Source organism: Osmerus eperlanus, chromosome 16, assembly GCF_963692335.1.
Source record: "Osmerus eperlanus chromosome 16, fOsmEpe2.1, whole genome shotgun sequence".
NCBI classification, from domain to species: Eukaryota; Metazoa; Chordata; class Actinopteri; order Osmeriformes; family Osmeridae; genus Osmerus; species Osmerus eperlanus.
In genome coordinates, this window is record NC_085033.1 from 2,095,992 (window position 1) to 2,123,967 (window position 27,976).

Genomic DNA, 27,976 nt, shown 5'->3' on the forward strand with positions numbered 1-27,976 from the left:
ATCCCTAGGTTTAACATTTAGACTAATACATTATGTGTCAACTGATGAGTAATTAGGAGGCAACATTTTGGTAGCCGGTTCGATTCCTGGGCGTGAGAAATGACATTGTGTCATAGGGCAAGGCACTTCACCCTACTTGCATCTGGGGGAATGTCCCTGTACTTACTGAAAGTCACTCTGGAAAAGAGCGTCTGCTAAATGACTAAATGTAAATGTAAAAACATTTGTATTATCTTATTTATTTGAACCCATCACAGGTTAAATGTGACGACACAAGGAGGCGCGGCACAATTCTGAACCTTGCCTCTTCCTGTCTGCTTTCTACCTCGCTAGTGGCTGGGAAATGTAGTTCTTTAGTTCAGTATTTATAGGGGGGGGGAAACGTGCCGTGTTTTATTGAAAACACATTTCCCATAAAGCAATGCGTTATTGACAGCGCCCCCATCTTGTATCGCCTCATGAATATATATGATCAAATATTTGCGTAAGAGGTAGGTTCATTTCATATTCTACCATAGTATTTCTGTGTAAATGAGACGTACAGTCACGTCTCCGCCCTTGCACTGATCTCAATGCGAGCACAGCCTCTATTCCGCGGATTTCGTCGGTAAAATGTTTTCTGGAACAGTGGAGCTTCCGACTGGAACACGAAGGCAAATAAGTGAATGAGTAGTGCTAGAAGTAGCCTACACCGCCCAGTCGGCGGACATTTAATGTAGGCTATTGTTTTTATTTTAGCAAGCTTTTAAATGTAGAAGGTAGACGTTAAGCCAAGTGCGCACCGTGATCTAGTGGACTTTTCATTTGCCACGATGGAAAGTGCGCGGACAGAGGATGGATTGGCAGATGTAAGTGCGACCAAGTTCAAGAAATCCTGCGGACTGCCTGTCGCACAGGGGACTCTGGTGGATGATGGCGGTGGACATTTGTCAGCTTCTCGTGTGAACGTGAAGAATGGGAATAACCTATCTGAAACTACCGCTGCTGTGGAGTCGAGTGGTTTGAATAAAAGTATTGGGACAACATCCACAAATGGCCGGAGCTTATCCAGCAACTCCAACTCGCTCCTGTTGAGACGGAGGAGGTTGAAGCGAAACCTCTCAACCACAGCTGCAACCACTACCACCTCAGCTGTCACCGCCGCCTCCGGCGTCAAGATGAACTCGGCCCTCTCCTCTGCCTCTTTACACACTTTAAGTCTGGATAGGAAGACTTTGTTGAGACATCGACAGAACATGCAATTACAGCCCTCAGACAGAGAATGGGTGCGAGCGGATTTGTACAGAGGATCCATACATGTTCACGACAGACTCACGCCTTCATATCCCAGGCCGGTGCTTTGCACGATGGACACCACAGCCGGCGAGATGGCGCTCCGTCTGAGCAAACTCTGCAGTAAGTCATACTCTGTGTTGCGCATTTTTTGTAAAGATAACATTAAGACTGATCAGAACGGAAACTGTAATGGGAAATACGCATGTAACGCTAATCAATGCAAGAATGAAGATGGTGGTATTAAATGCAACCATCTGAGTTCCTTGGGAACGACGGAATTCCGAGGCGGCCTATCAGACCAGGCTAGTGACAGCCTGAGGCTGTTGCTCATGGAAAACGAAAATGAGAGGCAAAAGCAACAGGATATCGATGCAAAACTTTTTACTCCAGACTCCGAGTCGCAGGATAATATAACGTGTTCGCTGTCGGATCTGAATTCAAATTCGAATATGGATACGCCGAATGACGACGATTCGGAACAGAGGTTGAATGGATTGGACAGCTATGGTTTGAATTCCGGTTCGGATGTGGAGAGCAGTGCGTTCGATGACCTGAGCTCCGGGGCCAGGCTCAGTGAACACCGGGACTCCCTCAGCGATGACATGATCCTGGGCACTGATGCCTCCATACTAAGCCCCACGTTTGACAGCGCCACGGAGGGCCTTGACACATACGGTAGCTCCTCAGACGAACTGGAGCTTGATGCAAGCATCGATCCGATCCCACCACATCTTCCCAATGGGATCAACTCAGTTTCTGCCAACTACAATCTTCGCAACGTCGGGCATTTACATGGCATGACAGATGATAAGGGGGCAGGTAACAGACTCGAGCCTCTCAATCTGGGCAGCTTGCCATCCAGCAGCAGTGCAAGTTCATTGTCCGGAGCTTGTTTGGCAGGTACTGCGCCCGACATCCGAGACCCTGACAATCGCAGAGGCGCCGCAGAGCCCGGCTTGACGCCTGATCAGGGTTCCGACTCGTGCGACTCCGGTCCCAAACTTTACGTCCAGCTCCACGGTGAGGCTGTCCGGAGGCTGGGGCAGGAGGAGCGGCCTCTTCAGATCCAAAATGACTTCCTCTTCAAACTTGGATTTAAGGATCCGTGGCGCGTGCAAGAGGAGGGAATGAACACGGAAATCGGCTCCCTGCTACGCTTCTATGCAGGTAATAAGTCACGTTTTGTTAACTTTGTCCAGCACGTCCTGCTTGCCAGCACAGTCGTGTGTGTGGTTATGATGATCAGACACGGGCCTCCGTGTACTAGGATAGGGTGAACCTAAACCTAGAATCTTCTTCAATGTTCCTGAACTCATTAGCCATCAACTCTGACTGACACATAGGAGAGTAGCACTCCAGAACCAAGACAGAAGAGTAATAATATGCACCTGTATTGGCCGGGTAAGCGTGAATGAAATGTAAGCTCACCTAATTCCAGACATGTAGAGGCTTGCAACCCACAGTTGACTGTGTGTGCTGACAACGTGAATGGGGTTTGGCAGGGTTGTGTGAGTGAGTGTGATGCTGGGGGGGTGGGGGCGCTCAGTAGAGGTGCCCTGCCAGAAAGGGACCTCCTTTGGATTTTGGAAGTTGTAGTTTATTTTTACCCCCCCCCCACCCCCCGTCTTTGTGGGACGATAGCAGCACGCTCGGCTCCTGTGGACTCGCATGACATCGCCACAAAGCCACCAACTTACGGCCCTCAGATCATGGGCCCTGTTCCGGCTACTGCCCCATTACCGTCCCCCAATGAAAAGCCTGAATGCCCGTGTGGGCGGATGGTGCAGGGAGGGGGGGGCTATAAACCCTGGCTCTGTGGAGCTGGTGTATTCTGGTCATTTAGATGCCGCACAGAGCACCATCCCTTTGGCACGGTCCGCCGCTACTGTCACACCAGCTATCTAGCTGCCAAGCCGGGGTTAGCGTGCCCGACGAGAGCTCAGGAAGCTCTTTCTTTCGCCCAGCCACCCCTCCCTCCCTGCCATCTCTGCTGGGGGACTGGAGATGATTAGTAAAACACTGTCAGGCTCTGTCTGTGTACAAGGCTCTCCCAGGAGGGGTCAGAGGTTACCAAATGTGGAGGTGCTGGGTTTTTCTTCCGGGAGTCAAAGCGGCCGAAGTGTTGAAACGTCGCCCCCCCCCCCCCCCCTCCCGGGGCTCTGTCCCAAGCGCTGGTGTCCAGAGAAAGAACAGCCAGTGCTCAGGGGGTTCAAGACACAATGTGAAACCTGGGGAATTGGCTACATGTTGACATTGTCCCCGTTCACCTTCACGGTCACGTGCGCCCTCAGTCCTTTTGTGTCGCAGGGAGGCCGAGCGGGTTCTAGAATGAGCTCGTTTCGATGGGTTTGGATGATAAACGGCACGAGCAGGGCTTGTGCGGTCCGTGGCGGTCTTCGCTGTGCGTCTGGGTGTGTGTGTAACGTCGTTCCACAGGCGTGTGGGGCAGTCAGCTGAGGCGGCAGCAGCAAGGCAGGGCTTTGATGCTCTCCAGAGGCCGACGCCTCCTTGCCCCATGTGAGCCAGCTTAACTCTGGTCACCTGAGCCCTCCCCGCCCAGCCAGCCACAACCACCTCTCCTCTCCTCACGTCGGACCAGATTCCCTTGTGTGTGTGTGTGTCCCCCTCCTTCTCTGCTCTCTCTCTTCCTCCCTCCCGCCCTCTCTCTCTCTCCACTCTCTTTCCAACGAAGGCATGTGAGGAATGTACGCTGGCTCCTCCAGAATGTCAGGCACGTCTGTCAGGGAGGAAGTGGCCGGGAGGGAGGACGAAGACACGGAGGAGGACGAGGGGGTGGGGGGTGGGTGGGGGGGGGTTACAGAGGGAGGCACGTTCAGGTGGCTTTGACGGACGGGCCCCTTCCTGTAGTGGAGACAGAGGGTGTGGACTAGAGCCTAAGATGACCAGGCTGCAAGCACAGCTGCCTCTACTGGACGCCTTTATGACACTGGATGCCTTTATGTGTGTGTGTGTGTCTGTGTGAGTCTGTGTGTGTGCGTGTGCAGGCGCACTCGTGTGCAAGCGCAAGCGTATCTGTTCGACCTCTGTTCAGGAAGTACAGTATATAATCCATTAGTGTGTGGCCTGTTAATACATAACTATCTCCTTTTGTTAAAGTTGAAGAACCTAGTGGCAGTACGAAAGCATGGTGACAACGTTCTGGAACCGGCGAGGAGAGACCTCCTCCAAGCCTGCCACACACACACACTCGCACGCAAACTCTCACACGCATTCACACACTTGCGAGCGTGCCAGCCCTCGCAGATCAGAGGTCCACTGTGCTCTTTGACAGTCTGATGAGTACATCTGTCAGAACTGCCCCCTGTCGCGATGGCCAACAAACCCAGCAAACCCAGGTTCCATCGCTGTCCTGTAGCCTATCAGATGTAAGTACCAGGAAAATGGGGTCAATAATCAACATTCGTCCAGCCTTATCACAGACGACACCAGTGTTGTCATAAGAAAACGGAACCTGTGATGATCTTTGACAGATCTTAAGTAGATTTGATATCGCAGAGATGATTATGATAATACAATACAACAGTTGTGAGTTATATTGAAAGTGGGAGAAGTGGGAACACATTCTTTTCTGACCTGAGTGAAGATGCCTGTTTCTGATGGCAGTGTTTACAGTACGGGGTGCCACCCTGCCCACCACCACCCTGCCCACCACCACCCTGCCCACCACCTCCCTGCCCACCACCTCCCTGCCCACCACCACCCTGCCCACCACCACCTCCCTGCCCACCACCACCACCTCCCTGCCCACCACCACCTCCCTGCCCACCACCACCCTGCCCACCACCTCCCTGCCCACCACCTCCCTGCCCACCACCTCCCTGCCCACCACCACCTCCCTGCCCACCACCACCCTGCCCACCACCACCCTGCCCACCACCACCTCCCTGCCCACCACCACCCTGCCCACCACCACCTCCCTGCCCACCACCACCTCCCTGCCCACCACCTCCCTGCCCACCACCTCCCTGCCCACCACCTCCCTGCCCACCACCACCCTGCCCACCACCTCCCTACCCACCACCACCCTGCCCACCACCACCTCCCTGCCCACAACCATCCTGCCCGCCTCCCTGCCCACCACCTCCCTGCCCACCACCTCCCTGCCCACCACCTCCCTGCCCACCACCTCCCTGCCCACCACCACCCTGCCCACAACCATCCTGCCCGCCTCCCTGCCCACCACCTCCCTGCCCACCACCACCTCCCTGCCCACCACCTCCCTGCCCACCACCTCCCTACCCACCACCACCCTGCCCACCACCTCCCTGCCCACCACCACCTCCCTGCCCACCACCTCCCTGCCCACCACCTCCCTGCCCACCACCTCCCTGCCCACCACCACCTCCCTGCCCACCACCTCCCTGCCCACCACCACCCTGCCCACCACCACCTCCCTGCCCACCACCTCCCTGCCCACCACCACCCTGCCCACCACCTCCCTGCCCACCACCACCCTGCCCACCACCACCTCCCTGCCCACCACCACCTCCCTGCCCACCACCACCTCCCTGCCCACCACCTCCCTGCCCACCACCACCTCCCTGCCCACCACCACCTCCCTGCCCACCACCTCCCTGCCCACAACCATCCTGCCCGCCTCCCTGCCCACCACCACCTCCCTGCCCACCACCATCCTGCCCGCCTCCCTGCCCACCACCACCTCCCTGCCCACAACCATCCTGCCCGCCTCCCTGCCCACCACCTCCCTGCCCACCACCTCCCTGCCCACCAACGCCCTGGTACAGGGCTTCCCGCAAGGCTGAGGACTCAGAGTGCTTCATCAAACTAAAGCAGCACCCTGTGAATTATTTAGCTTCATTAGCCTACTCCTTAGCAGCTTAGCAAACATCCAGTTTGGACCAAGTTATGCACTTGAATTCATGCTGCAGAGTTAAGGCATAAATATTCAATAAATCCCAATACAGAAGTTCAGAGGACGGTATATTTGCCAGAACTAGATGAGAAATCACACAAATTGCTGCTCTATTTACTGTCCAGTCATCTCCACTCTCCGTTCCACTGATGGGGCTAAACTCGACAACTAGGTAAGATATCCCAGTCGGAGGAGCCTAGTTGCTGTCCTACAGTATGACAGTTATCAGTGAGGGGAAGCTTTGATCCCCCTCGCTCCTCACATGTGTCTGTGGCATAGGGGAGTCAGGTGGCTGAGCGGTGAGGGAATCGGGCTAGTAATCCGAAGGTTGCCAGTTCAATTCCCGGTCATGCCAACTGACGTTGTGTCCTTGGGCAAGGCACTTCACCCTACTTGCCTTGGGGGAATGTCCCTGTACTTACTGTAAGTCGCTCTGGATAAGAGCGTCTGCTAAATGACTACATGTAAATGTAAATGTCTCCAGGGTGAACTCGGGCATGACGGGAACGCTGTGCGTCTCGCGCATGTTCACCGGATGAGAAGGAAGCTGATGGAATGTTCCTTTTTTGAAGGCCCTTTTGTAAACAACACGATTTCAGAGATATATACTGTGTAGATATATATATATATATATATTGCACGAACAGAAAGAGGCTTTGTCAGTGTCATCGAAAATGATTCACTCATAATGTACAGTTTAGCATAAAGTTTCAAGTACTCCTCACGCAAACTGTGTCTTTCCTCCCTCTCACAGGTTATGAGGGAGTCAGATGGCTGAGCGGTTAGGGAGTCGGGCTATTTATCAGAAGGTTGTTGGTTCGATTCCCGGCCGTGCAAAAATGACGTTGTGTCCTTGGGCAAGGCACTTCACCCTACTTGCCTCGGGGAGAATGTCCCTGTACTTACTGTAAGTCGCTCTGGATAAGAGCGTCTGCAAAATGACTAAATGTAAATGTAATGTAAATGTAAGATAGATGTTCTAGGAGATACTGGATAAAGGAAGATCAGTTCCAGTTTTGATATTTTATGTGATCTGTATTATGTTTCAAAGATTCTTCAAGTCCCTGAGATCAGTAAGTGTTAGATTGCCCTGAACCCGATTAGCGTGTGACTGTGAAGCTTTACAAAGCGGCTCTGTGCAGGTCCGGAACTTTCCAGCCGGCACTGTGAGGAGGTATGAGGTGGTGACGTGATAACCTGAAGGACTCGGCAGGGTTTAAAGGCTTAATGAAGCTCACAGCTCTCTGAGGCCGCCATAAGTACATAAAGACGTTTACTGCCTTTCTATCGTCTCTCTCTCTCTCTCTCTCTCTCTCTCTCTCTCTCTCTCTCTCTCTCTCTCTCTCTCTCTCTCTCTCTCTCTCTCTCTCTCTCTCTCTCTCTCTCTCTCTCTCTCTCTCACACCTCCCTCTGCTTACTCTCAGCACCCTATACTGGATCCCCCCATTCACACCCATTTCTCCTCCAGGCACGTCTTGTACATCCCAGTTTGCTCGTCTTTGCCACTTTTTATGACTGCGTCACCGGTTGCCTTGGCAACAACGCGACAAATGGCAGCTCCGGCGTGAAGTTCGGCTGTAATGAACTACTTGGACCTTTTTACACGTCATGTCTAATAATAGAAGGTTCAACTTTGACACTCACTACCTTCTCGGCGTGTTGTCCAGGTCGATCCCAACGGGCTCGTAGCGTGAAGCGAGACAGCGGCGCCAACGGGAATTTCAACTCCAGCGTTTTCAGACAAGCGTAATCTGTTTTATTGTCAGGCTCTGCATCCATCTCCCCTCCTGTCTGCTAACAATGTTTCTCAACAGCCCATCGGCCAGCCATTATGTCATTGTCAAATCAGATTTCACACGTTCCAGGGAGCAACCGTGATGTCTGCTAGTGTTTGTGTGTGTGTGTGTGTGTGAGGGTACTCAGGATGGAAAAGGGCAAGGGGGGCCACTTAGAGTGGGGCACTAAAATGATGTGTTACTTTGTGTATGTTCTGGGAGAATATGATTATATATAAAAGTCATAAGGTGTCTGAGAGAGATAGTGAAATACGGAGTGTGCTTCTGTCTGGAGGGTGGAATGTAGGAATGGTTGTGTTGGGCCCTGAAGTGTGTGTGTGTGTGTGTGTGTGTGTGCGTGTATGTGTGTGTGTGACTGCGTGCTGTTAAGAAAAGGTCAGATGTCTTGAGGATGGTGGTGTTAGCCTGCAGAGGGCAAAGCCAGGAAAACGGGCCTGTTTTCTCTCTACAGACATCCCTCTCTTACTGTACCTCCCTCCCTCCACATCTCCCTCAGTCTGTCTCTTTCCCTCGCCTTTTCCTTTCTATCCCTCCATCACATCTCCTCCCTCACACCATCTGACACATTCTATTTACCGTTCCATATCTCTTTCTCTCTCGCCCCAAACAAGCTGTCTTCTCACCCACCCACCCCTCCCTCCCTCTACGACGGTCCCTACCCATGTCTTTTGTTTCCCACAAACGGACCTTTTTCATTTGGCTGAGAGGTACTATTACCTGTGTCTCACACTCCAAAACGTGGCCCTCTTTTATGCATCCTCTATCTGGCTGTCAGACTCGCATTCAGAGTAAGGTCCGCCAATCCAACTGCTGCTGTTTGCACGCAGTGGGAGACCCAAGCGCTTGTGTGTGAGTGTGTGTGCGTGTCGGTAATAGGGAGACAGAATACAGGCTGTATATTGGAAGACGGGCGCTGTGACACTCAGTGCTAAGCAGCTGAATGTGGGCTAAAGAATGTCATGCTGATATGTCACTCCTGTCTGCCTGCCGGCTTTTCCTCCCCAGAGAGAGGATTTGAGGAGGTGGGTCATTGGGGGGGTGTGGGTAAGGGGAGGGCTGTGAGGCCCCTGTGGGGAATAAGGCTGGTCCTCTCAGCTGTCCGCGAACAGGCCCCTGGAGGAAAGCTCCGGAAGACGCCTGGGAGGTGGAGGAGGAACGGGGCTCACTGTCATCGTCACCCCCCCCCCCCCCCCACGCACCTCCCCCTTCCTCTCCACGTCACGCCTGAGCCCCCATGTGGGTTGCGGGGAGAGAGAGAGAGAGAGAGAGAGAGAAAGAGAGAGAGAGAGAGGAGGGGGGTAGGATTAGATCCTGGTCAGCGGGAGGCTCACTCTCCCCAGCTTTGATCAACAGCAGCCCGTCGTAATGCCAGCCAGCATCCGCCACGCCGACCGTCCCAGCAGATGCTGGGTCAGGACGCCATGTCTCCATCCAGCCTCCGGGCCTCCGGGACAGGGCGCCTTCAACACCGCCTCAGAACAGGGCCCGGGAATCTGGACGGCTCGATTCACTATCGCGCCCTACTCCCTACACCGCTGAAAGGAGTAGCGTACTTCAGCTCACACGTACGCAATTTCAATTCGGTCGAAATTTGAACGGCGTCGACTGGTGTGTCCGCCGTCCATTGCTGGCATTGACGCTAACAGGACGATCATGTGTTCAGCTTGTGTTTACGGTCTCTGCCGTGAAAGGAGGAAGGTCCAAAGTTATGTCGACGGGATCCCTTTTCACCTCAGCAGAAGTTGCAGCTTCCTCGTGGCTGTGCTCTGCAGATAAGATAAGGGAAACGTCTGGACAGCCTCGCCAGAGCGCTGTGAGGCTCACATTGCCAGCTTCTCGCCTGGGTCAACCCTTTTTACCGCTATCTGAAACCGGATCTCCCGAATTGGGATGATACCATCTCACCGTCGAGTATTTGCGAGGCTGAAGGCCCTGGTTCGAGGCCCAGTTGGGGATCCAAATTCAGTGGGTCTCTGCTCTGGGGGAATTCCCCCAATAGCAGGCCGGTCAAAGTCATTAACATGCTGGCTTAATTGTATTCAGCTGTTGCCCCTGGGATAATGAGCCAGAGCATGGGAATGAAGGGGCAGTCAGTCACCTGTTGCTGCTCTCTGCCTCTCGCCCCCCTCTCTCATTCTCGCTCGTTTCCCTCTCATGTTCTCCCTTCATCCTTTCTCTCGGTCTCTCTCCTTTCCCTTTTCTCTTCTCTTCGCTGCTCTGCTCTGTTCTTTCTGTGTTTGTGTGCTCCTCTGTTTAAAAGACTTCCCCTTCTTTAGTCCTCTCTCTCTCTCTCTCTCTCTCTCTCTCTCTCTCTCTGTCTCTGTCTCTGTCTCTGTCTCTGTCTGTCTCTGTCTCTGTCTCTGTCTCTGTCTCTGTCTCTGTCTCTGTCTCTGTCTCTGTCTCTGTCTCTGTCTCTGTCTCTGTCTCTGTCTCTCTCTCTCTCTCTCTCTCTCTCTCTCTCTCTCTCTCTTTTCTCTCTCTCTCTCTCTGTCTGCCAGTGCCACTGCGTTCACATGGCCCCTGCATGTGACACAGAGCTGAGCCAAAACACCCCGGACGCCCGCTGCAGCCTCCGCCATTCCAGGGCTCGTTAAATTTTAAACAAAACAAAAGGAGGGAGAGAGCTCGAGCGAGAGGGGGGGAAGGAAGAGAGCGAGCGAGCACGTGAAGCTGGGGGAATGCGCAACAACATCAGAATCTCATTCATTCACTCTCCTCCTTCAGTCCCTCCATTCCCCGCAGTGGAGTCTGGGGGCCATCACATACCTTTACCTCTCTCTCTCTCTCTCGCTCGCTCTCGCTCGCTCTCTCTCTTTCTCTCTTGCTCCATTCACCCTCTCTCTTCTCTTGCTCCCCTCTCTCTCTCTCGCTCTCTCTGGTCTCTTTCCTCACTCACTCGATTCACTCTCTTTTCTTTATTGCTCCACTCGCTGTCCTTTTCTCTCTCTCTCTCTCTCTCTCTCTCTCTCTCTCTCTCTCTCTCTCTCTCTCTCTCTCTCTCTCTCTCTCCCCTAGCTCTTTCTTTCTATTGCTCCACTCGCCCCCTCTTTCTTCTCTCGCTCCCCCTTTGTTTCTCTCGCTCCCTCTCTCCCTCTCTCTCTCTCGCTCTCTCTCTCGCTCTCTCTCTCTCTCGCTCTCTCTCTCTCGCTCTCTCTCTCTCTCGCTCTCTCTCTTTCTCTCTTGCTCCATTCACCCTCTCTTCTCTTGCTCCCCTCTCTCTCTCTCTCTCTCTCTCTCGCTCTCGCTCTCGCTCTCGCTCTCGCTCTCGCTCTCGCTCTCGCTCTCGCTCTCTCTGGTCTCTTTCCTCCCTCACTCGATTCACTCTCTTTTCTTTATTGCTCCACTCGCTGTCCTTATCCCTCTCTCTCTCTCTCTCTCTCTCTATCTCTCTCTCTCTCACTCCCCTAGCTCTTTCTTTCTATTGCTCCACTCGCCCCCTCTTTCTTCTCTCGCTCCCCCTTTGTCTCGCTCCCCCTTTGTCTCTCTCTCTCTCTCTCTCTCTCTCTCTCTCTCTCTCTCTCTCTCTCTCTCTCTCTCTCTCTCTCTCTCTCTCTCTCTCTCTCTCTCTGTATTTGTCCCTCACCATCACAATGGAAGACTTCACAGTCCCGAGGGTCACCTCCCAAAACGAGACCACACAAACTCCAATCACCGAAGCACACACCCCAAAAACAACAACTCCCAGCAGCCCCGGAGAGTCTAAACAGACATCATTCCCTGTGTCGTGTCGCACTAAAGCTTAATGTCTGTCATTAGCTGCAGTGATGAAACAGCAGTTTGGTATCAACAGAGTGAGTTGTGGTGTGTGTGTGTCGCGCCTCCTCCTCTTCAGGAGAGGTAAAGGAGAACGAGTCGGGGAAGGGAGGTTTGCTGGAACCGTGGTTGCAGGTAGGCACACGGGATCAGCACAATCCTGTCACCTTTCACCTTTGGACATGCTGTGCGCCCTGCTTATCAGGAACGCAAGCTATTAAAAGATCCACCGCTGGCTGTCCCAGACACACACACCCACCCAAGAGGGGAGCAGTGCTGAGATAAGAGGACTAGGCGGCTGGGTGGGATGAGGGGGGGGGGGGTTTCATACATTTGTGACATACTGTACTCGACTGTTGCTGGGACCGTCGTGAAGCCCAGAGGTCAGGTTCCTCGTTGCGGACAAACCTCAGTCTGTGACCTGTGGCTGGCCCGCTGAGGGCGGACATCTTGGTGGATTTTCTCCTGCTTCGCTTGGGTTTTATGACCTGTGGAACGAAGGGAGGGAGGGAGGGAGGGATAATGGCATCATGAGGCAGAGGCAAAGAGGATGACATTGAGAAAAGGAGGTGAGGGGAAGTCTGGCAGAAATCACCTCAGTGGAGCGAGAGGAGGCAGAGAGAAGGAGGTTCTGTCCCTGGAAAATGGCCAGGAGAAGATGAGGAAATGAGAGGTTAAGGAGAGAGAGAGGAGTCGGATCGAAACACTGGGGTCCGGATGGGAAATGTCCTTGTTTTGTTTCTGTCAGTGGTTGGCATTATCAGCGCAGCGTCTCAAATGAACAGTGAAAGCCCAGACGAAAGACAGGAGTCACCGCAGGGTAATTAATCATGGCAAGCGCACACGCACCTGCACTCTCAAACGGCACTCGTTAACAATGGGCCCACCGTTTTGCGAAACTCCACCATCACAGCTTATAAATGCATGAAGGCCTAGGCTATCAACCAGTGAACTCCTGACTCCTGTGTAGAGACTTGGCTGGTCATACTTACCATACCTCACCCTAGCTCACTCTACCTCACTCTGCCTCACTGTACCTCACTACCTCACTGTACCTCACCCTAGCTCACTGTACCTCACCCTAGCCCACTGTACCTCACTCTGCCTCACTACTACCTCACCTTAGCTCACTGTACCTCACCCTAGCTCACTGTACCTCACTCTGCCTCACTGTACCTCACTATACCTCACCGTAGCTCACTGTACCTCACCCTGCCTCACTGTACCTGACCCTAGCTCACTACCTCACACTGCATCACTGTACCTCACTGTACCTCACCCTAGCTCACTGTACCTCACACTGCATCACTGTACCTCACCCTAGCTCACTGTACCTCACCCTGCATCACTGTACCTCACCCTAGCTCACTACCTCACACTGCATCACTGTACCTCACCCTACATCACTGTACCTCACCTTGCCTTACTGTTCCTCACCCTACCTCACTGTACCACAGTTAACCTCATTTTATTATTACTTTGTTTTTTAAATTTAATTTAACCTTCTTGTAGACAGGCCCCAATTTTCAGCGCAAACCTGACCAAGAAAGGGGAAACCAATGTCATGTAACTTTTGTTTCATCTAGTGTTGTGTAGGTCACAATCAGTATGCAGGGATGAAGGCCAGAGTTTGAATGTCGGAACCTTGGCTTTGGACTGGTGTTCACTACGTGTGTGTGTGTGTGTGTGTGTGTGTATGTGTGTGAGTGATGCAAGCAGTCCAGACTTTAAGAGGCTGCTACATCATTTATGTGACACCCTCCCTGGACCACAGTGACCCATGACTGTCAACAGGGTATCCTTGAGCCTGATGGCTGGGCTGGAGGGAGTGACTAGAGGGCTGCGAGACTAGAGGACTAGGGGGCTGGAGCTGGGGAGGTCAAGGGATGGGGGACTGGGGGAGTAGGGGGTTGGGGCTGGGGAGGTCAAGGGATGGGGGACTATGAGCTAGAGGACTGGACTGGGACAGGAGACTAGCGTCTAGGCTGGAGACTAGGGTCTAGGCTGGAGACTAGGGTCTAGGCTGGGCCTAGGGCTGGTGCCAGACATAAATGGAGCAGATAAAACGAGCAGGAAGAGATTGGTGATGGAGGGCAGTGAGAGGCCAGTGGCCTGTCCCAGACGTCTGAAATATGCAAACATACACACTGTGTGGTGTTACTCAACACCCTGGGGGTCTGAGCACTGAGCCTTAGATGATCTCTCAGGGCCCTGTATGTGTGTGTGTGTGTGACCTGTTATGTAACAAGGCACACTGGCCCTCCTGCCAGAGTATTAATAACGCTCAATTCGCACATGTGTGTGTGTGTGTGTGTGTGTGTGTAAGCACAGCCTACCACAGTGCAATAACCCTTCATGCACTGGTGTGAAGCATTATCGCCTAGCTTAGCCTATTTTTTTACCTTCTCTCTCTCTCTCTCTTTCTCTCCGAGTCTCTGTCACTCTCTCCCTCCCCCCCCCCCTTCGCAGATCGGCACACACCTTGGCACACCTGTCACTTCCTACGAGTCAGGACGTGACCTCGCACACTTGCCCTTACCTGTACGGCTCAGCTCGCTGCATGACAGAGACACGCTGGGTCACAGCCTCGACCCAGAGTGCACCTGGGCTCGGCCTGGCCATTCGCCAATGCTGCGGAACAGGAAATAAAACAAACCCCGACAGGAACGAGCGGAGGCCTTTGATTGTGCTGTCAACACGAAGGGGGGAAGCGATGACAAGGACCGAGAATAGACTTGAGCTGTCAGCCTCAGAGCCGTCTCTGAATGACCAAGACTGGGCTCGGCTTGGACTGGAATGTGCACACGCATAGCATGCAGCCCGCATTTTTCTCTTTTTCGTGTGTGTGACTAGTGGCATGCTGACATGCTGTCTCTGCCTCAGGCCACAGGAAGTGCCCTTAGCCACAACACACACACACACACACACACAGTCGCTCTTGTGCTTTCTCTCTCTTCCTCTCACTCCCTCTTCATTTCTGCTTTGATCTGTAACCCAACACACGCACGCACACCCAGGCCCACGCAAACACCCACCCACGTGCACACACACACCCACACGCACGCAAACACCCACGCGCACACACACACCCACAAGCATGCAGACACGCACGCTCATGTGCAAACGCCCTCTGCACACGTGCACAGCCTCCACACAGAGAGCATCGTCACGTTTGTGTTCTGTCACTCTGTAGAACAATCAACCGCACACTGACACACACACACACACCTCTATACATTTATTGAAGAACGTTTCTGTCAGAGAAGGCGCGTGTGTGTGTGTGTGTGTGTGTGTGTGTGTGTGTGTGTGTGTGTGTGTGTGTGTGTGTAATCCCTGGCTCTGTGCTGGCTGATCAAAGGGCTTGTGTTTCCAATGTAAGGTTTCGTAACATGCACATTACATAAGAGCAGGAGGAGGCCTCGGGAGAAGAGGGGGGAAGAGAGGAGGGAGGGAGGAAGAGAGGAGGGAGGAAGAGAGGAGAAGAGGAGGAGCAACGAGTGGCACACATCTACGTCAACATCCCACCATTTATCTGAAGGAGGGAATCACAGGAAATCCTGTCATCTATCTCTCTCTCTTTCTGTCGGTCTCTGTTTGTCTCTCGCTCACACACACGCTCGCTCACACACACACACACACACAAATCGCACGCCTGTCAAAGTGGACATTGCGCATGCCCTACTGAGTCTTTGCTATGGTGCCAGTCCCCAGTTGAGGTGTTCAGGTGGTGTGGATGGTGTTCCGGGTGTGGATGGTGTTCAGGTGGTGTGGATGGTGTTCAGGTGGTGTGGATGGTGTTCAGGTGGTGTGGATGGTGTTCCGGTGGTGTGGATGGTGTTCAGGTGGTGTGGATGGTGTTCAGGTGGTACCTCTTCCACAGCTGGGAGGGCCAGACAGTGGAGTGGCTCCTGGACCCACCCTGTAGGTCTCTCCCCAGACTGTGGCCCCTGGTAGCTGTTCACCGCAGAGAGAGACATCCATCTACACCACCGCACTCCACTTTCTTATCCTTGTTCGGTCTATAGATAGAACACAGTGAGTGTGTGTGTGTGTGTGTTCCGCATGGCTAGTCGTCTCACAAGTCGTAACGTGTGTAAGGAAGGAACGCGGACCCTCCCACGAATAAGGATGCCTCGTGTGTGTGTGTGTCATGGAGATATCATGTGCCCACCGCTGTGTGTAAGCTTGTGTTACATAAAGCCACAGGAGAGCCTCTGTGTGAGAAAGTGGGCCAGAGGAGTAAGTCGAACAAAGATTATGCAGCGCTGAAAGCCCACGTCAGCCCCTCCTTCGGCTCCTCCCCCTGGCTCCACGGCGCCCCCGGAGGCAGTGGTCGGTACTGCGCTGGTCCGACCCGGCGCTGGGGAAAACGCCCTTACAGGCAGGCGGCCGTGTGTTCTCTCCTGCCAGGGGCAAAGGGTCACCGCTTGACAGGGAACATACGGCTGCTAACGACCTCTCTCACACGGACATATGTCTCTTCGCCGCCGTGAAGAGAGTATGAGGCGTGTGTGTGTGTGGGTGTACGTACGTCTGTGTGTGTGCGTGTGTGCACACTCGTGTGTGTGTGTGTGTGTGTGTGTGTGTCCTACTCTGTGAAGTGATGGAGAGATGAGCTACAAGGGCTCCGGGACAATCCTTCAAACTATTAATCATCCCCCCCACCCTCCCCCTTCTCCTCACACTGACGATTGGAGGGATGTTTCATGGTCACCTGCACCATGGCAACAGATTGTTCCTGTCCCCCGCTCTTCCTCCGCCCGCGTTATCAAACGGCCGAGGGGGAGAGGCGAGGCAAGGACCCCCTTCTTGGATGGCGTCTGGTCGGCCAGGCCCTGGTCGACCCGGGCCTGGCCGCACCCAGGGTGCACGGCGTCGATGGCGAGCGAGGCGAAACGAAATGTCAGTCGGCCTCTCCCGGAGGGCCCGTCGGCGCTGCTCCGCTCTCTCCCGGTCGAGAGACATCCCAGAAGCTCTCACATTTGACCTCCATGCACGCAATGCCATGGAATGTTCTGGAAATGATATCTTGTTTGAGCACTTATACAATAAACACAGGCATACTATATACTTATATTGACACGTACACACGCAGGCATACGCACACACACATTTTTACAGTCACCGAAGCTCCGCCGCAAATCTTCTCTGTGCTCTCGTTGTGTGTGGCAGCATCTGGGAACTTTTACAGAGGGTGTTTGGAGGATTAAGCAGCTACTAATTAAGGATTACGCTTTTGAGAAAGAAAGTGTGGATTTACGAGGTTGAAGGCCATGAGACCAGGCAGAGGCATCTGTTGTTCCGTCTGCCCTTTAGCCTTCACTTCTCCAGACACACACAGATGAGCAGACATGGCTGGTTCGTGTGGACCTTAAGGTTGTCCCAGGGTTGCAGGAGTGTTCTGACAGGGCGTGCCTCAGCTCTGACAGATGGCGGAGGATAATTGTGCGCCTGTGGCCGTTTGGCTAAACGTTCCTACCTGCCTGTCACTTCACATGCCCCTCACTGCCACCGCTGGCCTGCCCCCAGCCCTCCTGCCACCGCTGGCCTGCCCCCAGCCCTCCTGCCACCGCTGGCCTGCCCCCAGCCCTCCTGCCACCGCTGGCCTGCCCCCAGCCCTCCTGCCACCGCTGGCCTGCCCCCAGCCCTCCTGCCCCCAGCCCTCCTGCCCCCAGCCCTCCTGCCCCCAGCGCTCCTGCCCCCAGCCCTCCTGCCACCGCTGGCCTGCCACCAGCCCTCCTGCCCCCAGCCCTCCTGCCCCCAGCCCTCCTGCCACCAGCCCTCCTGCCCCCAGCCCTCCTGCCACCAGCCCTCCTGCCACCTGCCCCCAGCCCTCCTGCCACCAGCCCTCCTGCCCCCAGCCCTCCTGCCCCCAGCCCTCCTGCCACCAGCCCTCCTGCCCCCAGCCCTCCTGCCCCCAGCCCTCCTGCCCCCCACCTGAGATGACCATCGTCACGCTTATCCCTCCCAGAGAGGGGAGGGGAGGGAGAGAAGGAGGGAGAGAAGGAGGGAGAGAAGGAGGGAGAGAAGGAGGGAGAGAAGGAGGGAGAGAAGGGAAGGTTGGTCAAAAGGATTCAGGTTGATTTGGACCCATTGTGAGAAGCTTAGGCCATGAGATGGTGTGGTTAAATAAGATTTGAGAGTGTTTGACTGGCCATTGGTCTCCCCCCTGAATGGGTCTGTCTTTCTCACAACACACACACACACGCGTGATATCTGCCTGAGGGTGTGTGTGTGTTGTTAACAGAAGGACAGTATGTAAAGCTATTTACAGGACAGAGTAACAGCTGGTCTGTCTCTCCTTCTCTCTCCTATCTCTCTTTTTCTCTCCCTGTTGCCCCCTCCATCCCCCTCTCCCTCCTGCCCTTCCTTTTGTACTGATACCCTCTGCTTTCTCTCACATCCACACCTCTGGGTGAAGCTAGCGTCTGTGGACACGGAGGATGTTGACAGTCAAACGCTGTCCCCCGTGGATGATGACAGCTAAGCCTTGTCTGTTTCTTTTCAATACGCCTCTTATGAAGACCTCCTTAGAAGCTCCCTGGGTTTATTAAACCTCCTCAGATCAAATCATCCTCAAAGACGAGAGAGTGTCAGACAGACATGGACGCAGAGAAACAGACACAGAGAAGGAGATATATAGAGAGAGATACAGTTAGGTCCATAAATATTTGGACATTGACACCATTTTCATCATTTTGGCTCTGTATACCACCACAATGGATTTGAAATGAAACAATCAAGATGTGCTTTAAGTGCAGACTTTCAGCTTTAATTTCAGGGTATTTACATCCAAATCAGGTGAACGGTGTAGGAATTACAAAATTGTGTCAATGTCCAAATATTTATGGACCTAACTGTATATAGAGATATATAGAGACAGAGAGAGAGACAGAGAGAGAGAGACAGAGACAGACAGAGAGAGACAGAGAGACAGCGAGCAGACCGGCTGGTTCCAGTGCTAACCTAACCGTTTCCCCATCATCGTACCTAGCATCTGTCTCTGTATTCCACATGTAAGTGCGTGCTGCTTCCCCTGGGCAGCCAGCCAGTAAGCCCAGGCCTCTTCTGTGTTCCAGCTGAGCTGTGAGCATCTTATGTCGGTCACTGGTGCCCTAAGGTACGACATGGCCCCAGTTGTGGAGGTAGGTTGATGTCGGGTGTTGTCGAGGCCGGTCAGGCTCATTAAGGAGCAGCGAGGCTGGGGGAGCAGGCCTGGGGGTGAGGGGGGCGGGGACTCGCAGCTCGGAGTGGGAACTGCCTGGTCACATTTGATCTCTGTCGTGGTTGATAGGGGTTCAGAGGATGTAATTCATTCCCAAACGCTAACACAGCCCTTTGGACACATCGGGTCCACTGTTCTTTCTTCTGCTGCATCCAGTGACGGAAATGAATATAAAATGCTAGATTTGACTTCAAATGACTTCATATTTTGGTGTCTTAGCTGGCACCTGGTTTTCAGTGTATTCTGAAGCCACCTCTGACCAAGTCCATTGCAAACGATAGAGGTTATCCAGAAAAGGGTGCGCACTGTGGGCTAGTGCATGATAGTCAAAACTGGTCGATTTGCCTTCTGTCCAGGTGTGCAGAGAACGACATGATGGGCTGCAGAGTTTACTGCTCTGGTGGAGCTTGGATGTATCTCTCTCAGAATGAGAGTGTGTGTGTGTGTGTGTGTGTGTAGGGAGTGGTGTGTGTGTGTGTTGGAGCAGAGCGTAGAGAGGAAACCGTGGCTTTTCCTGAGCATCAGGAAGGGGAAGGGGAAGGAAGCCATCCTCGATGGAAGCCGGCAATGAACACACCACTCCCTACACACACACACACACACACCACTATACACACACACACTACTATACACACACACACCACTATATACACACACACACACACACACACACACCACTATACACATACACACCACTATACACACACACACACCGCTATACAAACACACACACACACGAGTGACCCTTAAAGAGATCTAAAAATACACACATCCTAATAGACTTCCATGCACACTACCAACACACACACAACATTGCTCTTTACACCCAACACATCTTATGCATGTCATCCCAAAAACACATGACCTGTTTAAGGTTACAGGGTTCAACTCGCCCCCCCCCCCCCCCCCCATCCCACCTTGATGTCAAGAGGGCAAGTACGTTTACACAACCCCCGTCCCTGCCCCCGTAAACAGGATGCCCTCCCGCCAGCCACACCCCAGCTACTTGGTTCCACTGCATGGGGCCTATCTGTGTCCAGACCCCTCCATGATGTGACACGGGAGGCAGAGCTGGCTCGGACAGCAGCAGTGTCTTGTCCCAGGACCAGGGAGATGTGTCGAAAATGATAATGAAGAGCGATGCAGGATTCAGGTGAGAGCTTTAGGACACAGTCTCGAGGAGAACCTAGCATTCCAATGTACCTGCACTTGTTACAAACGGCAATGGATCTGGAAACTAGGACTAGTGTTGTCCTTAGCTTCTAACCTCATCTCGGCACATTGTTTCCTGTAGCTTCCTGTTTTGGTCCGTCATCATTTTGGAGAACAATAAACTGGAGCACTTACAATATGGAGGCGGTATATCACTGTCACTATGTCAGAGTGGGTCTCTGTGTGTGTGTGTGGGTGTACACGCACACTGTTTTGGAAGAGAAAAGGTTTTCTGACAAAGACCTAAAAATAGTGTGGTATTCATGTGACATATTGAGGTTAAAAGCTTGTGAATAATTTGTCAAATGCAACGTTTCCCCGTGCTAGCCTCAAACTCAATTATGAGAATGCGCTCATGTTGCTTGATGTTGAAATGAAACGGCACAATACCTGCCACAGGAGCATATCAGGCAGTGTTGAGTTTGGCCAGTGGCTTTAGCTTTAGGAAAATGTCCATTTGCAAAGTGTGCTATTGGTTGGAACCTAAACCAACACCCAAGCAAAACACGTTGGGCAAAGGTCAATGCAAAGAAATCATGTGGATCCGGAATTAAGATGATGGTAGCAGGTCATATGAAAATGCCACTAGTCTCTCCGAACATAGATTTACATGTATTACTTGCGACACAGAGTTTGCAGAACTCACTTGAAACCCTGATAAGCAGTTTCAATGTGTTTTGCCTCATACTACAGAATGCTATGCGACGTTGCTAACTCACATAGAGGACCAAGCTTAAACTACGACATTAGGATACATTTGGGCTGTAGTCTAACCATGGCCATGTGAGTACAACACGAGTTGTGCATTGGGCATTCAGGGATGGTAGTACTGAGAGTGTGAGCTGTGCCCTAGTGAAATGTCATGCCTAACAGTCAGCATGTTGGAGATCTCAGCTGAATTATTCAGCGCTGTGAGAGCACGCTCTCGTACTTGCTCTCTCTCTCGGACTCTCTGTCTCCTCTCGTCCTGCTGTTCTTTCCCTCCCTCCTCTCTCACTTTAACTCTCCTTTTTCTCTCCTTCTCCTTCCTTCCTCCATCCTCCTCAGCACTCTCGCTATCTGGCTGTCGTTCTCTCTCAACAGAGAGTGTGGGGAAGGGGGCTGGTGGGGGTGTCAGTGTAGCAGGGCTCAGCTCCAGTAGGTCACATGGAGGTCAGGGTGTCTGCCATGGGATTCCTACCTCAACAACGGCCCCTAACGAGACACCTCCACCTGGAGCCTTGAGGACCAGGAGACACAGAGGACGCAAGCAAAGAGATGGAACACCGTAGTCGCAGGAAGCCGAGGAGTATGTACAGGGGTGACAGTAGGGACAGAATGTGACGAAATTCCAAGAAACCCTTGAAATGTCCCCACCAATAATTAGCGGCAGAACGCAAGGGTAGTGGTCGAGTTGGAACCAAATACGGTGATAAGAACATGTTTGTTCCCACCAAACATGTTCTTTCAAGACAAACACAGCCTTGGTTGCCAGTGTGGTAGACAGGCCACTTCTGAGAGGAACCCACTATCTAAAACATGAGACAACAAATCTGACAAGACCCACAATATAAAACAATATACAGTATATATAACACCCAGGTGCTGAGCCCTATTTTTCATGTCTATTTTATATTTATAGTAGTGGTTACATTTTCTATATTTTGTATTTTCTACATTTTATATTTCAAACTCTTATATGTTTTCCGTATGCACCTTCCTGCCATAGTAAATTCCTTGTTTGTGCAAACTTCATGGCGAATAAAGCTGATTGTGATTCTGATAGCTGGTTGGAAACATGCAAGGGGAAAAAAAACAGAGTCATTGTTTTGCAGATGGATGGACAAGATAGGCAGGCCGGCTGAACGGCTGATAAGCAGGTTGACTGTCAGGTTTGGCAGGCTGACGGCGAGCAGGAGAAACACACAGGTCATGGAAGACATGAGGAGGATGAATGGAATCAAGAATAAAGACGGCTCAAAGACTGCAAGAGCGCTAATGAAGAGATGTGGGGAGCACATGGGCACGGATTTGTACTGAGACTCTGACTGCTCGCTGTGGAGCAGCCAAGCCTGAGCTGTTGGACACCATGTGTTATCAACGAAGGCCACACAATTTATTATGCTGGGCGTATTGGGAGCGTATGCCAACACAGCATTGTGTTAACTCTGCTGAGAGGCCAACAACATTATTGAAGTCTCTTATTACTCATTGCTGACTTGCTGTATGCTGTAAGTCCTTGGCCAGTAGCCCCAGACCTCCCATTACTGATGCTGAATGTCTCCTTGGTGTGCCTATTGGTTGTTGCGTCAAACTTTGAATGATTTAATTGCCGTTAGCCCTAACATTAGCTCTGCTGACGGCGGCCTCCACAGTTCCCCGGGCTGACCATTAGCTTGATGCTAACCATGCTAACGCTATCGTCTCTCTCTCTCTCTCTCTCTTTATCTGTCTTTGTCTCTTTATCGCTATCTCTCTCTCTCTCTCTCTCTCTGTTCACGCAGGAAAACCTCACAGCGTGGAGAGCTCGGAGCGAGTGCAGCTGTCGGGCACGTACAACGTGCGCAAAGGGAAGCTCCAGCTGCCGGTGAACCGCTGGAGCAGGCGCCAGGTCATCCTGTGTGGCACCTGTCTCATCGTGTCCTCCATCAAAGACAGCCAGATGGGCAAGATGCACATCCTGCCCCTGATTGGAGGAAAGGTAAGGAAACGGGAGCTCCCGGGGCCTACCATTGGCTGAGAGCCACACTGATCGTTCGCAAGAGCGAAGCCGCCCTCTGTGGTTGCGAGGGCCGTGATGGCGCCCAAAATGGCGCCTGTTGCCCTCAAAGGTCCAGCAAGGCTCCTCCTGCACCTGTGTGTCGTGTTTACCTGCTGAGGCTGTTGACCATTTAGTATTGTGTCCCCATTCAGCTTGTGAAAGATATTGTTGCCTCATGAATGCCCTGTCTTTCATAGGCTATCACTCAAAATGAAAACATTTATGAATAACTTTTTAGATTCAAAATTGAAAAAATTGATTGATGGATGTAACTGATGCGTTTTTAAGACGACTCCTCCAAAATAACTCATTTCTCCCCCCCAAAATTGGAGAGCATATCCCCAAAATACTGTTAAAATGTATTTTTTAAAGGAAGTGGGTTTACGAGCCTTTGGTAATGACTGTTATCGGCTTATGGCTTTATGGCTGTGTGTGTTCACAAGCCTGTTGACTAAGCCCTAAGAGGGTTTGTTCCAGAAAGGGCCTTTCTATCTGTCGGCATCGCACAATAGACGGCCCATGTCCCACAGCACACACTGTTCAAACACTCATGCGGCATGCCCCCTACCCTATTCATCTTGGCCGTGTGTGTGTGTGTGGGTGTGGGGGGGGGAGGTGTATCTGTGTGTGCAAATATGTACCTTACTGTATGTTCATGCATGCGTGCATATTCCTCCCTGTTTGTGGTGCTTGTATACGGCTCCCTGCATGTCTGGCACAGTTCATGTATCATTTATTACTGACTGAACTTTGGCGTGCAGTCCAGGAAATATGAACTCAATTTGAAAGTTGTTCAATAGTGTTAACTTTAAGGCTGAATCGTGTGTGTGTGTGTGTTTCAGGTGGAAGAGATAAAGAAGCACAACCACTGCCTGGCCTTCAGCTCGGCAGGGCCTCAGAGTCAGACCTACTACGTCAGCTTCGACAGCTTCACCGAGCACCTGCGCTGGCACAGACATGCTGCCAAGGTGTGTGTGTGTGTGTGTGAGAGGGTGTGTGTGTGTGTGTGTGTGTGTGTACCTGTGTGTGAATGAGTGTGTGTACCTGTGTGTGTGTACCTGTGTGTGAGTGAGTGTGTGTACCCGTGTGTGAGTGAGTGTGTGTACCTGTGTGTGAGTGTGTGTGCGTGTAACTGCGTGTGAGTGAGTGTACCTGCGTGTGAGTGAGTGTGTGTGAGTGAGTGTGTGTACCTGTGTGTGAGTGTGTGTGTGTACCTGTGTTTGTTCGTTTATGAATTTGTGCTCCTGTGTGAACGTGTCAGACCTGCTCTAAGGGACTTCGGACAAAACATGCCCTACCACAGCTGATTTTCAGTGTACTATCAATGTCCCAAAAATTTGTGACATTAACTGTACCGCAAAACCATCTCAAATGAACCGACCTTAAGTCGATTCGGAACTTTCACGGACAAAAGGGGTGATGTATGGAAGCTGTCATGCACACACGACAGTGCACGCACACGCCCTCAGAGCAGTTCTCTCCCTCATTTGAACTCAAGTAGGCCAAAGCCAGGAAACCTATTTTCTAAATATTCTCAGGGACAAGCATGTCACTGCGGCCCAGGGGCACTATGAGAATAGAACCTGGGAGAGAGAGAGAAACAGCTGTAGCCAGATGATATGCAGCTTGTTAAAGGGGACTCAGTACAGGGGACATTGGAACTGGACTAAGTCGTTACATTTTGAAAATGTTAGGGGTGGGAACAGTTGGTCAGACGTCCAAGGTAATCTCCCTTAAATGTTGCGAGGGAGGGGAGGGGAGATCATTAGTGTAAGGTTGGCTTTCCCTGATTGTTCTTAAGAAGATTAAACTGGGAATTGCCTACACACACACACGTAAACACACGCGCGCACACCCCCCCCCCCCCCCCACACACACACACACACACACACACACACACACACACACACACACACAGAGGCTCATCCCAGTAAGTCTTCCAAGACATAATCCTGTTTGACTGAAGGTTTCCCTTTCTCCATTTCCTCTACCTCTACCCTTCCCTGCCCCCCAACCTTTACTGCCCCCCCCACACCTCCCTGTCAAACACCCCTCCATGTCCTTATCTTTCCCCCCCCTCCCTCCACCTTCTTATGCTCCCTCCCTCCCTGTCCCCCCTCCCCCCCTCCTTCCTGTCCCTTATCCCTCCATCTCCTCATCCCTCCCCTCATCCCTCCACCTTCTCATGCCTCTTCACTCCACCGTCCCTCCATACCGCCCCTTCCCTCCGTCTCAGATGGTCTCTCAGAGGATCAACTCGGTGGATCTGTCCTGCTGCAGCCTGGAACAGCTGCCTCCCAACCTGTTCTTCAGCCAGGACCTGACCCACCTCAACCTCAAGCACAACTTCCTGCCCGCCGACCAGGGCCTCCACCAGCTCCAGAGGTACACCACCCCTCCGTATACACTCCTCCTCCACACACTCCTCCTCCACACACTCCTCCTCCACACACTCCTCCTCCACACACTCCTCCTCCACACACTCCTCCACCACACTCCTCCTCCACACTCCTCCTCCACACACTCCTCCTCCACACACTCCTCCACCACACTCCTCCTCCACACACTCCTCCTCCACACACTCCTCCTCCACACACTCCTCCACCACACTCCTCCTCCACACACTCCTCCTCCACACACTCCTCCTCCACACACTCCTCCTCCACACTCCTCCTCCACACACTCCTCCACCACACTCCTCCTCCACACACTCCTCCTCCACACACTCTTCCACCACACTCCTCCTCCACACTCCTCCACACACTCCTCCTCCACCACACTCCTCCTCCACACACTCCTCCTCCACACACTCCTCCTCCACTCACTCCTCCACCACACTCCTCCTCCACACACTCCTCCTCCACACTCCTCCTCCACACACTCCTCCTCCACACACTCCTCCTCCACACACTCCTCCACCACACACTCCTCCTCCACACACTCCTCCTCCACACACTCCTCCTCCACACACTCCTCCACACACTCCTCCTCCACACATTCCACCACACTCCTCCTCCACACACTCCTCCACACACTCCTCCACACACTTCTCCTCCACACACTCCTCCACACACTCCTCCACACACTTCTCCTCCACACACTCCTCCACACACTCCTCCTCCACACACTCCTCCACACACTCCACCACACTCCTCCTCCACACACTCCTCCACACACTCCTCCACACACTTCTCCTCCACACACTCCTCCACACACTCCTCCACCACACACTCCTCCACCACACACTCCTCCACCACACACTCCTCCTCCACCACACACTCCATCACCACACACACCTCCTCTTATTCGCCAGGGCCCAGAGAGGCTGGGCCGGGCAGAGTCAGCCCTGGTCACCAGGGTGTGGGAGAGTCTGGAAGGCTAGACCTGACTGCAGGGGAGCTTTTAATATGCCCAGCCTCTCTCACTCTCTCTCTCTGCGGGCACCATCTGCTCTGCTCCCACATCCCCAGATTAAAGCTCACAGCGAAGACATTTGTGATGGGTTGTGTGTGTGTGTGTGTATGTGTGCCTGCGCCGATGTGTGTGGGAATGTGCCCGGGTCTTATGTTGTCTTGGGGGCGGGGGGGGGGCGGGCGGGGGGGGGGTTATATGTGTGTATGTAAGTGTGTGTGTAACGCACTGAGGCCAAAAGGACAAGATTTGACAAGGCTCCGACAAGTCATAATGATCTGGTTTCTCGTATTGGGCTAATACGGTGGCTAATTGCCAGCCGGGAAGGAGCCAGACCAGACAAAGGTCTGCTGGAGGGGTTCTATCTATGCTTGTTTCTGGAGGAGAGTTGGATCGCTACACAGCACCCCTGCTGGTAGCTAGATACACACCATGTTGTAAGGAACGTGCGTGCCTGATCTTAAACAGTGCCGTCTGGGTCGAAAGTTGAGGAACTGTGGGACAAAGACGAGAGATGAGATGGAGGACTGCAGCGTAGATCAGTTCAGATCACAACACAACATTGTGACAGATTGTTCATGTTTATTTGAACTGCCTCCCGCACAATCCTTTCTGTTCTGCTTGGTGCATGCTTGTGTGTGTGTGTGTGTCGGTGTGTGTCGGTGTTTCCTCCATATGTCAAGAGTGGAATGCAGGTGGAATTCTCTCTCTCTCTCTCTCTCTCTCTCTCTCTCTCTCTCTCTCTCTCTCTATATACCTCTGTCTTACTGTGTCTTTCTCATTATCTATGTCTCTCTATCTCTGTCTGTCTCTGTCTCTCTCTCTCTCTGCCCCCCCTGGCAGATTAACAGTAGAGTCTGCTGTGCCAATCAGATATGGATAGTCAGTTGTGTAGGATAAGAGCCTTCCTCTGGCAGAGGCTGGACTTCCCAGCATGCACTGCTCTGCAGCAGAGATCACACCCCGGTGGGAGGGGCAGCAGTAGGTTTAATGCATCAGGTCAAAGTGCCGGACATCACATATTCAACATATGAACATATTCATGATGTCAAGAAAAAATGGGTTAGGGTTAGTGTGAAAGGAGGGGAGGGGAGAGATGAGAGAGGTGGGGCTGAAGGGAGAGTGGGACAGAGTGTGTGCGCGTGCGCGTGTTCCGGCAGCTCCAGATTAAGCCGGTGCCGACAAGAGCTCTGGAACGTTATCAACTTCGGTGCTAACTTGGCAACCAGTCTCTGTCTATCCAGATCTCCTTTTACCTCGCACCCACCCCTCCCCCCTCCCATTCCTGGTCTTCCCAGGGCAGCGTGGAGGGAGGGAGGGTGGCAGGGTGGAGAAGAGGGTCTGGGGGTGTTGCATCTGAAGGTCAGCCCTGTACCGGAGGACCAACAGTCAAATGTCACTCGCCTCTGGTGTTTCGACCCACAACAGGGCTGTCAACGCCATGTTTGTTTGCTCAACAGTCAAACAGGACGCTCTTTTCCTTCTTGTGTGGCTGAGACGGATGAACAGATCCACTCTGTGAGAAGCAGGTCACTTCCTGTCCTGTCTCCCTGTCCTGATCCCTGCTAGCTGGCCGTGAGGACAGGAGAATGTGCTTCTGTAAATGTCAGGGGTTGGAAACGTCGGAAACCTGTTTCATGTCACTGCTCCACATCTCTCTCTCTCTCTCT

General features: G+C 52.8%; 1 protein-coding gene across 1 annotated transcript in view; it reads left to right on the top strand.

The window, feature by feature from the left end:
• The first annotated feature begins 516 nt into the window (after positions 1–516).
• The window catches only part of phlpp1 (PH domain and leucine rich repeat protein phosphatase 1), a 36,937-nt gene continuing 9,477 nt past the window's right edge, over positions 517–27,976 (top strand). Inside the window, exons 1-4 of the mRNA XM_062481484.1 lie at positions 517–2,442; positions 22,639–22,835; positions 23,738–23,863; positions 25,132–25,280. Of these exons, the coding sequence (XP_062337468.1) occupies positions 813–2,442; positions 22,639–22,835; positions 23,738–23,863; positions 25,132–25,280 (2,102 nt within the window). The 5' untranslated portion in view covers positions 517–812. The remainder of the gene's footprint in view (positions 2,443–22,638; positions 22,836–23,737; positions 23,864–25,131; positions 25,281–27,976) is intronic.